At 38.4% G+C, this 12389-nt stretch overlaps 1 protein-coding gene across 1 annotated transcript in view; it reads right to left on the bottom strand.

The window, feature by feature from the left end:
• LOC139456380 (sodium- and chloride-dependent GABA transporter ine-like) overlaps positions 1–1560 on the bottom strand; it is a 114321-nt gene extending 112761 nt beyond the window's left edge. Inside the window, exon 1 of the mRNA XM_071238042.1 lies at positions 1405–1560. Within this exon, the coding sequence (XP_071094143.1) occupies positions 1405–1522 (118 nt within the window). The 5' untranslated portion in view covers positions 1523–1560. The remainder of the gene's footprint in view (positions 1–1404) is intronic.
• Between the last annotated feature and the right edge of the window lie 10829 nt (positions 1561–12389).

Raw genomic sequence — 12389 nt, 5'->3', positions numbered from 1 at the left:
ACAAAAATTCTTGCCATCTCAGAAGCTAAATAATATTTATTGTGGAATAAATGACAAGTTCTCCAGTTTTGGTCTCCTTTATCAAGTTTATTTGTGTCCATGTTATATAATCAGTAATAAATTTTAAATGTACAGTGTATGTGAAACGTATACTTCACCTCCAGCTGTGCGGTTACTACTGGAAGCTCTCACACCATCTATGTCAGTAGTTTCTTCTTAATATTATTATTTATGTTTTTGCAGCGTATCACTCACTGTGTAAGATGTGTGAATAAGCTCAATAGAAAAAGATAAAATAATATTAGCTTTTTAGGTGTAATATTTCCATGTTGAGTGAGTGAGTGAGTGAGTGAGTGAGTGAGTGAGTTTGGTTTTACACCACTTTTAGCAATATTCCAGCATTATCATGGCGGGGAACACCAGAAATGGGCTTCACACATTGTACCCATGTCGGGATTCGAACCCCGGTCTTCGATGTGACGAGCGAACGCTTTAACCACTAGGCTACCTGACCGCCCCTTTCCATGTTGAGTGATCCAGCAGAGTGTTTGCATTGAGTATTCCAGCAGAATGTTGTTGTATCTTAAAACTCACACAAGACTCTGGCGTAGGTATATTATAATGCAGTGTTAAGGATATCAGTCACCAAATATATGACATAAACACTAGTTAACCACTCAAAGTTGAAAATATATGTCAGGCTCCTAGCTGGATTAGAAGGGATGTATGACATAATTGATTCTCCAATAACAATCTCCTCACATCAACCTGCATAAGTTGGAGTGTTTTGGAAATTTAAAAAAAATACATATAATATTTCGTCCTCCCTTACAACATCACCTCATCGTACTGACAATTCAGCTAGCTGTCATCAATATTTATAAACAAAATAGGTCATGTTTGACAAATAAAATTCAGTATGATTTTACAGGCCAAGTACTTTAGTGCAGTGAAGTTACTAGTAGTTGGGAGGGTAAAACTGTTACCATAGTAACTCGTTCGACCACTAGTTGCATAAGCATATCAAGGAAACATGAAAGTCGAGCGTGGTTGAGGATGACATCCTTGTTTACACGTAAAAATCCGACCATATACATAATTAACACAGTCGCGATGTGTCCTTTCCCGAGTATGTAGGTTAATCTGGCCATTTGGTGCAACTTAGACCGAACACTCTCACATGGCATTATTTTCCAAGGCTAAAAAACTAATCCGTCACTCGGACGATAACAAAACAGAGGTTGTATAACCATTTTCTATATGAATCGATATTCATGTGTATACATAACAGCTAATATATTGCGGTTGTATATGTATCGCACGTGGTGCATGGGCTAATCAACTCTCTCGGGGGATAGGAGCGTTTGAACCATGTACGAATGTACTGTACAATGAAAAACCTACCTCCCCCACTCCGGAAACACAGGTAAGGGAACCGCCACACATTTCCCAGTCCAACGGCGTACCCGATCGTGGCAAGCAGAAATTCCAATTTTTTGTTCCAGTTTCCACGTTCTTCCATACTGTCAGATGAGATTGACTCGTTGCTATCTGTACGAGGACACCAGCAGTTGTGTGCGCTCCTCAAGCCCGCGCACCTTATGAATGGCGTTAGCAAGACCGCTGAGTCACGATTGTATATTTATGCAAATAGTTCCCGGATTCAAGCCAATCAACAAACGTTTGACATAAAACGGTTCGGTGTGTGCCAACGTTCGCTGTATCTATTCGCACGATATCGTGTACATAAAGAGTACATATTCCACAATGTAAATAACAGACAATTTATCCCAATATGCACGATATCGTGTAAATAACAGATAATGTATCACAATATGCACGAAATCGTGTAAATAACAGTCAATGTATCACAATATGCACGATATCGTGTAAATAACAGACAATTTATCACAATATGCACGATATCGTGTAAATAACAGACAATGTATCACAATATGCACGATATCGTGTAAAGAACAGAAAATGTATCACAATATGCACGATATCGTGTAAATAACAGACAATTTATCACAATATGCACGATATCGTGTAAATAACAGACAATTTATCACAATATGCACGATATCGTGTAAATAACAGACAGTATATCATAATATGTACGACATCGTGTAAATAACAGACAATTTATCACAATATGCACGACATCGTGTAAATAACAGAACTTTAACCATAATATGCTCGATATATCCTGTAAATAACAGATAATGTATCACAATATGCACGATATCGTGTAAATAACAGACAATTTATCACAATATGCACGATATCGTGTAAATAACAGACAATTTATCACAATATGCACGATATCGTATAAATAACAGACAATTTATCACAATATGGACGATATCGTGTAAATAACAGACAATCTATCATAATATGCACGACATCGTGTAAATAACAGACAATTTATCACAATATGCACGACATCGTGTAAATAACAGAACATTAGCCATAATATGCACGATATATCTTGTAAATAATGAAACATTTACCACAATATGCACGATATCGTGTAAATAATGAAACATTTACCATAATATGCCCGATATCGTGGGAATAACAGCACACGATACTCACACGTTATGGTATCACGGGTTACATTATTCGATCTATCAGCAGCGATTACGAACATTATAATATTATACAAGTACATGTTATCTTTGTTGATTTTTCAGATTATGATGAAAATTATATTTTTGTGAGAACTGAGTCACTTTGCAAAATGACCAAGAATACTGCTGCATTATTTTTGTAAAGAAGTTTTGTTATTTCATGATACTGTATATTTTAGTTGTTTTGGATGTTCAAATGACTCTGTAAGACTCTTGTACCACCGTTGGAGGTTTTTCAGAGAAATAAACTGAACTGAACTGAACTGAACTGAACTGAACTGAACTGAACTGAAGATCACCTCTGGGGTGTAGATACAGCATCTGTCTGCCTGGAGAGTGTTTGGTCGGTGGTTTGACCCTTTAGCCGAGTCGTAAAAAATGTCACTAGCGGTTACCCATGACAAAACATTGGCCTGCGCTCGGGTTAACGACATAAAGCAAAGAAAGGGCTGTCTCTGAGTCAGTAAAATGTGTCTTGGATGCAATGTTAAGCCCCATTTCAACTCTATTCACCTAAGATATAAGGTACATTCGGAAGTCCCAATATTAATGACCAGGCTTCATGAATTCTATGTCTTACCATGATGACATGGAGTAATGCTTACCTTCTGAAACCCCACCCCCGTATCAGCCTTTGGGCTAATGGAAAAGCATCTTATTAATTTGTGAGTTTGGTTTAATACTTTGAACACTATTTCAGTCATATCACGTCTGATAAGAGTCATGTGGGAGTGTAGTCCAAAGTGGTTTAGATCTTAGACGTTTACCACACTGAAACTCACAGGATTGCTATGTGCTGATATCCGAAGGATCACAATTACCGTATTCGACGTAATAAGCGCCCCGGTCTAATAAGTGCCCACGGCGATATTTGCTGATATATTGGCTGGTGAACAATCCCAATTAGCACCTCTTCAATGTACACAAGACTTATTTATTCGTGTATAATACGCACTCGTGTGTTATATGCACCCTTAATTATGGGCAATTAAATTCTGGAAAATATATCTGTCCTGTATGATACGCACATACTTTTCTTTTGTATCATTTCAGGCTGTCAGCATAAACTACGAAATTTACAATCTTTCAACTCTGTTTTTTTTCTCACCAAAATTATATTAAAATAAAAGCCCCTAATTTCTAATTTTAAGAGCGCATGGGTGCATTGTCAGAAAGAAATGGGAACATTAGTGACTTATTGTATAACCATTGATTTTTAGATAATTTTTGCCATTAAACAATATATCACCGACTAACCACGGGTCCGAACATTTTTGCCTTCATCAAAGTGATCCAGAGACTAGAGAAGACGGAAAGAAACAAGCTTGCTCAGTATCTCCATGGCGCCCGTCCACCACCCCGCGAGAGAATCTACCTAGAGATCAACCAGAGACTAGAAAGGCTACAGGAGCGGTTTATACACTCGAGGCAGACATTTGGTAAAAGGGTAGATTTGGTAAGTCGGCCTCACGTGAAACTGACTAACAAGGCAATTACATACGGATTATGGTAACAAAGGACCCAACCAATTGAAACTTGCGTTTCGGATGAACCTTGGAGACAAGTCGTTGTAACTGGTGATGCCATCCCTCCAAGAGGTTGTTTGTTCGTGGTCCATCGTTTCCATAGTGGTTCCACTGCCAGAGGTGAAGGGAACTTTCCATCCACTATGACGTAGTCCGCATGACTCATGACTCAATTAACCATCAGCTGATTAATCCAATCAAGTAATGATTACCTTACAAGTATCTCTCACCTGCCATCGTGAGCTCGTCCACAACTGTAAAAACACTTAATTTATTGTAACAACACCATTCACATCAAAGAAATACCGCAAGTCGGCCTGAGATGTATTCTGAAACCCAAATGTCTGCCTCGCGTGTAGACACTACAGGAGAAGCTTCGACTGGGTATCAAGTCTCCTCTCCAGACACCACAGGAGCAGCTTCGACTGGGTATCAAGTCTCCTCTCCAGACACTACAGAAGCAGCTTCGACTGGGTATCAAGTCTCCTCTCCAGACACTACAGGAGCAGCTTCGACTGGGTATCAAGTCTCCTCTCCAGACACTACAGGAGAAGCTTCGACTGGGTATCAAGTCTCCTCTCCAGACACTACAGGAGCAGCTTCGACTGGGTATCAAGTCTCCTCTCCAGACACCACAGGAGCAGCTTCGACTGGGTATCAAGTCTCCTCTCCAGACACTACAGGAGCAGCTTCGACTGGGTATCAAGTCTCCTCTCCAGACACTACAGGAGCAGCTTCGACTGGGTATCAAGTCTCCTCTCCAGACACTACAGGAGAGGCTTCGACTGGGTATCAAGTCTCCTCTCCAGACACTACAGGAGAAGCTTCGACTGGGTATCAAGTCTCCTCTCCAGACACCACAGGAGCAGCTTCGACTAGGTATCAAGTCTCCTCTCCAGACACTACAGGAGAAGCTTCGACTGGGTATCAAGTCTCCTCTCCAGACACCACAGGAGCAGCTTCGACTGGGTATCAAGTCTCCTCTCCAGACACCACAGGAGCAGCTTCGACTAGGTATCAAGTCTCCTCTCCAGACACTACAGGAGAAGCTTCGACTGGGTATCAAGTCTCCTCTCCAGACACCACAGGAGCAGCTTCGACTGGGTATCAAGTCTCCTCTCCAGACACCACAGGAGCAGCTTCGACTGGGTATCAAGTCTCCTCTCCAGACACTACAGGAGAAGCTTCGACTGGGTATCAAGTCTCCTCTCCAGACACTACAGGAGAAGCTTCGACTGGGTATCAAGTCTCCTCTCCAGACACTACAGGAGAAGCTTCGACTGGGTATCAAGTCTCCTCTCCAGACACTACAGGAGAAGCTTCGACTGGGTATCAAGTCTCCTCTCCAGACACTACAGGAGAAGCTTCGACTAGGTATCAAGTCTCCTCTCCAGACACTACAGGAGAAGCTTCGCCTGGGTATCAAGTCTCCTCTCCAGACACTACAGGAGAAGCTTCGACTGGGTATCAAGTCTCCTCTCCAGACACTACAGGAGAAGCTTCGACTGGGTATCAAGTCTCCTCTCCAGACACCACAGGAGCAGCTTCGACTGGGTATCAAGTCTCCTCTCCAGACACCACAGGAGAAGCTTCGACTGGGTATCAAGTCTCCTCTCCAGACACTACAGGAGAAGCTTCGACTGGGTATCAAGTCTCCTCTCCAGTTCCTTGATGCAGCTGGATGTGTTGTAAAACTGGGCTAACAAAACAACTAGTTTGTGCAACTCTGTGACACATGAAATATGATAAATGAACATGAATGATACATATGGAGGATGTACGAGATGATATATGATGAATGTAAGTCTGATATGTATATAATGTACATGAAATATGATAAATGAAACCATGGATGTATGATGTATGAAATATCAGAAGAAATGTATGAATAAAGAAAAAACACTAAATATCATTTGCTACTGTTTGTCTTTTGTCACTGTAGGCAACAGTACACTAAAATGGGCCAGTTCAACTCTGCAGAGAGGTAGTATGTAAAACCACCGAAGCATATAAATGTTTGTTTTAGACTGTAGGCATTTGTCAAGTTCAAGTTCTTTATTAACTTAAACCGCCGACCGGTGGTATATGAGCAACATAATAGCATACATATATACAAAAATACAATGTGATCAAGTGGCAGAAAGTAATATTTTTACAAATTTAGACATTTTTTAAGATTGTAAGTTCTCATATTTGACATCAAATGCTTAAAGGAAATAATGTTTGACCAGTTTAGATATCTACTATCAATTAATGTTTTTCTTTGCTGGTCAAAATATTCACAACTAAAGAGGTAGTGGAACTCGTCGGCTATGGCAGGGGAGGTACAAAGCTTACATGTGCGACATTCGCGTGGGATGCCCTCCCAGCGACCAGTCTCAATCGGTAAATTATTATTTAGTGTTCTTAATTTTAAAATTGGAGAAAAGATTTCTGGTTATAAGAGAAGATATTGTTCAAGTTTGAAATTTGTTTTGTAAATTCTATAGTTGCAAGCTTTGGAGCTTGTAGTTAAATCGACATTCCATTTTTGAATAAAATGATCTTTTAAAATGTTTTCAATTTTTGAGACTAACCAGTCGTGACTTACAGAATCCGGTTGATTAAAAACTACAGAAAGACCACACCTGTTTAATAAGTTCTTAATGGACTCCACCCATTTGCTTCTATTGTTATTAATATTATTTATATAATTTATGTATTTCAATATTAGGGTTGAAAATTTTATAACATGTCGATTATTACTTATATGGTCGTGCCAAAACGAGATCATTCTCTTATATATGAGTATACTTATTGGAAATCTCCCAAATTCACCATACAACATATAATCGGGTGTTGAGTTTCTAAGATGTAGTCTTTCCAATACTGAATGGTTTTTGTATCCCCAAATTTCACAACCATAGGTTAGAATAGGCAAGATTAGTACATTGAGAAGGCAATCAACAGGTGGATTTAATTTCCGTGCTCTTTTTAATAAGCAGAACATGGCTTTTGTAGCTCTGTCAGCGAGGTTTTTAATTGCACATACAAAACAACGGTTTCGATGGAATAAAATACCAAGATAGACATAACTATTTACAATTTCTAAATCAACAGAGTTAAAATGAAACTTCAAATTCTGGAGTAGTTTGGTGCCTGATCCAAATATTAATATTTTAGTTTTGCAGGTGTTTACCTCTAATTTCCATTTTTTGCAATATTTGTGAAATGAATCAAGGGACTTTTGAAGTTCAGGTGCGTTGTCGGCAAATAAGACTGTGTCGTCGGCGTACAGGATAATATATGGTGGCCGAGAGGGGACATCGCTTTCTCGCTTTATCGCTTTATCGCTTTCTCGCTCTATCGCTTTATCGCTTTATCGCTTTATCGCTCTATCGCTTTCTCGCTCTATCGCTTTCTCGCTTTATCGCTCTATCGCTTTCTCGCCCTATTGCTTCTTCTAATGACTAACCATAGTCATATCAAGGAATCGGGTGTTCTTTAACTTCTTTTGAATAGCATGTGCTGTAAATCTTGAAATTAACGTTAATTATAAATGCAAAAAAATTAGCGTAGACATAATTACCGTATTCGACGTAATAAGTGCCCAGGGCGCTCTCAAAATAATATTTTGGCGAAAAAAAAAGTTGAGTTGAAAGATAAATTTCTTGGTTTATGCTGACAGCCTGAAATGTTTATGTACGACAGATATATTTTTCCCGAATTTAATTGCCCATAATTAAGTGTGCATATAACGCACGAGTGCGTATTATACGCGAATAAATAAGTCTGGTGTACTTTAATCAATTGCAAGGGGTGCTAATTGGGATTGTTCACTAGCCAATATTTTAGCAAATATCGCCGTGGGCGTTGATTAGAGCGGGGCGCTTATTACTTTCGAATAAGGTAATTATACTTTGCATTTATGTCTCAGAAATGACTGTTGATAAGACGGCCTCACGGAACACTTTGAATAGCGGAAATACCAACTTGAATATAAAACCAATCAACTATCTATTTCCACATTACGGTTACTGAGAACAATATGTCATCCAAAAACTAGAAATTACATAAAGGACATCCGGTAGTATTAACCATTGCTTGGGTGAGGACTTCCACTTTGATGACATCTACTCCGCAAACAGAATAAACGTTGATATAAGCGTTGTACTACTCAGCGCTATTGAGCGGTGTTATTTGCTATTTGTTTTGATAACTTGGCCTGGGGGCGGGGGATCCAATAGCTAAATAGGGCCATAAATCAATCAAATTCTTTTGTACGCAGAAATACGTGTATTGTTATAAAAGCACATATGTCTGTACTGGTATAATATATTTCAGTAGATAGTGAGAAAATTTCAACATTCCGTCCATATGTATAATTTGAAATGCGACTTGGAAAAATCTCAGCTCTCTTTTATGATTAAAACCCACAAGAAGGAATATTGCTATACCGCGAGAAAGCGATAGAGCGAGAAAGCGATAGAGCGATAAAGCGATAGAGCGATAAAGCGATAGAGCGATAAAGCGAGAAAGCTTTATATATCGTTTAGCTTGTATATTTTCTTGTAGTGTAATAAATAAGCAAGATTCACAGAATACAGATAGTCACTGTTCATATTTTCATTTTGTTCATAGTATCCTCCCCTCATTCCTCCATCAATCTTAAAACTGATAAAAAGGAGATCATATATTAACAAATAATTGTCAGTTTTATTAGCTGTTTTGTACTCTGTTTGTACAGAATTATGTTTTTCGGTCATTAGATTTGGAATTGAAGCCGAATATGTGCTCGTCCGATTTCGGGATCACAATCATGTTCATTAAGTTGCATGCACATTATGCAAACAAAAGTTGTACATGTGCACAGTTATGTTTCCCTTACAAAATACAGATGAATTTGATATATGTCTCTACCTTAAGTCACATATACGACTTTCGAGAGCATCATTAACCCGTAACCCCATTCCTTGGACAACAGAAATGAAATGCGTCGTAAATATTTTTTAAAAACAACTCGTTTCTTATAATGACTTTCGATCAAACTGTCTTCGGGAATTAAATTTAATGCTAAAGTGCTTGTAAAATATAGTTTAACTTTCCCGCCAGGAGAGACTAGATATCTAATTATAGTATAGTGAGCGAGTGAGTGAGTTTTGGCTTTACGCCGCTTTTAGCAACATTCCAGCAATATCACGGCGGGGGACACCAGAAATGGGCTTCACACATTGTACCCATGTCGGGAATCGAACCTGGGTCTTCGGCGTGACGAGCGAACGCTTTAACCACTTGGCTACCCGACCGCCCCAAATATAGTATAGGCTGAGGCAGGAATATACATATTTATGTAGCAATTTTCTATCCATTTAAACTGTATGTTAACAACACACACACACACACACACACACACACACACACACACACACACACACACACACACACACACACACACACACACACACACACACATAATTTTGACAAACCTATACTTAAGATATACATAACATATTATAATGATAGCTGATTTAAAATATGTTATAGATAATCATAGTAATGCATTTCATATTGTTATCAACCTTAACTATGTGGTCACACTAATTATGTCTCTCCATATGTGTAGTTAACACAAGTACACATATCAACAGTGGTAACGCCACAGCGATGGGGGCAGTGGGGTAGCCTAGTGGTTAAAGCGTTCGGTCGTCAAGCCGAAGACCCAGTTCGATTCCCCACATGGGTACAATGTGTGAAGCCCATTTCTGGTGTTCCCCGTGATATTACCGGATTATTGTTAAAAGCGACGTGAAACCATTCTCACTCACTCACAGCGGTGTTTATCAAATTACTATATGCAAGTACATATATTTGTAGATTTGCACAAGACAAGAAACACAATTCAAGTTAAACATACATCAAATGTCAAAAAGAACATTTACGGACAACCTTATGACACACTGTAACATCATATACTACCGAAAACTAGTTATAGAACACTCACAATTATAAGATTGTATTTTTGCAAAACAATCAGCCATGACTAATTAACCATAGTCTTAACTTATATATATTGTAAATATTTAGATTTTAACCTGATTTATTTAGAGGCATTGCCATGATCTGGCACGCGCTTTCGGCGTGATGGTCACATACAACTGAATAGGGCCATAAATAAATCAATTACATTTTACGAAAAAATCGGTGGATTGTTTTAAAATCACCTACGTCTCTACAGTTAAATTATGTTTTAAGTAAATAGTGAGAAAAGTTCAACATTACCTCCCAATTGCAGCAGATATCATATGCGGCCCCTATAGTGGTCAAGAGGGGATATTGCTTAACCGCGAGAAAGCGATAGAGCGATAAAGCGAGAAAGCGATAGAGCGAGAAAGCGAGAAAGCGATAGAGCGAGAAAGCGAGAAAGCGATGTCCCCTCTCGGCCACCATAATAATAAGGAATTGTAAAATTATATCGAAATGCTCTTCTGGTATGTCAAGCTTTACACCGTTACAATTGTCCGCGGATAGGTAATTTTCCAAGTGGTGATAAGTTTTCACCTTGTCGCACGCCGGAAGCGGTTACAAAATAGTCTGACAAGTTATTTTTTGAGCAAACGCATGATTTAATATTTCGGTACATATTTTTGATAACATTCAAACATTTTCCACTAACACCTTGTTTTTGCAATTAATGCCATAGGCCGACTCTCCAGACTTTGTCAAACGCTTTTGAGAAGTCGATAAATGCACAGAATAGCTTTTTCTTTGATTGTCTAAGTGTATTTATCAGCATGTGTAAAAAGAATATATTATCCATGGTTGAGTGGTCCTTACGAAATCCGGCTTGTGCTTCACTTAGGATTCTATTGTTTTCAATAAATTTAGTAAGTCTATCATTAAGTACGCTCGTAAATAATTTCCCGAAACAGCTGAGAATAGTAATTGGACGGTAAAAGTTTGGGTCAGAACGATCTCCTTTTTTCTTATATATGGGTTTTATTATGCCGCTCGACCATGCCTCTGGTATGTGGCCTGTATTGAGAACATTATTAAAAATCAAGACATAAAGAGGACCCAAAGAATCTATAGTATCGATCAGGTAGTTGTTTTCAACGAAATCAAGAGCTGTAGCTTTGTTCCTTTTTAGTTTGTTAATGCAATATTTAATTTCTTGCAATGTTATTTCATTATTCAACGTTCTTATATCGTAGTTCTTAAAATGATCATTATCTTCATTTTCAAAGTCATTTTGTGTATCATCTACATCAGTATTCAAGTTAGAGAAGTATTCATAAAATACGTCTGGTATTGGGTTGCGTTTCAGTATCTTCGTTAGATTTTGGGTATAACAGACTCCAATATTCTTTTGGGAATGTTTAGAACGATCACGTAACAGCTGACTTGATGTAGTTTTCTGTTTATTTCTGGATTTGTTGATAATTTTCTTGTATGATTTGGCATGTTGTCTTAAGTTGAATTCATTTTGGGGGTTTCTTTTCTTTAAAAATAGTTTCTTTGATTTCTGATATTGTTTGCGCGCTTCTCGGCATTCGTAACCAAACCACGGTTTATGTTGTCCATTACTCGGTTTAGAGCCAGTTGCCTCCACACGCCGGGTAGATTTCACACCGAAAGTATTGCGTGCGGCCTCGCAAAGCATTGACAAGACTGTCGATCACATTCTTATCCGGGTCGCCGTGACCTTTTAGCGCTGACTCAGCCCTTTTTGTTATTTTATCAATTACCGTCAAGTCAATATTATGGATGAAATCGTCTTTTTTGTCAGTATTATAACGTTTTGGGGCATTTGTAAGTTGATCCGAATGTTGGTTATCGTTAGCTGGGGTTTCGTGATTCATTGTGGAAGATTTAAGGTAACATTGTATGGGACAATGAACTTCTGAGTACAAAGGGTTGTGGTCTAAAACTTTCAGGTTTGTAAATAAAGATAAGCATGACTGACTACACAAAACATAATTAACTGTACTTTTGTCACAACATGTTACCCTGCCTTCCGAACCGTCATCACCTATTCTTCCATTGCAAATAAACAAATTCAGGTTTTTACACATATCAAGAAACTTGTATCCATGATTATTAATTTTACCTAAATCCTGAGATTTTCTTAATTTAGATAAATTTCCATCAAAAACATAATCCAGTGTAAATTCACTAGACAATTCAACCAGATCCATATCAAGCTCTTTGAGAAGATTTTCATCGAAACTAATAAAATCATTTAAAGAACTTG

The sequence above is a fragment of the Haliotis cracherodii genome, unplaced genomic scaffold (genome assembly GCF_022045235.1).
Source record: "Haliotis cracherodii isolate W230 unplaced genomic scaffold, xgHalCrac1.p SCAF_11, whole genome shotgun sequence".
Classification (NCBI taxonomy): domain Eukaryota; kingdom Metazoa; phylum Mollusca; class Gastropoda; order Lepetellida; family Haliotidae; genus Haliotis; species Haliotis cracherodii.
This window is presented reverse-complemented; position numbering and strand designations above follow the sequence as displayed.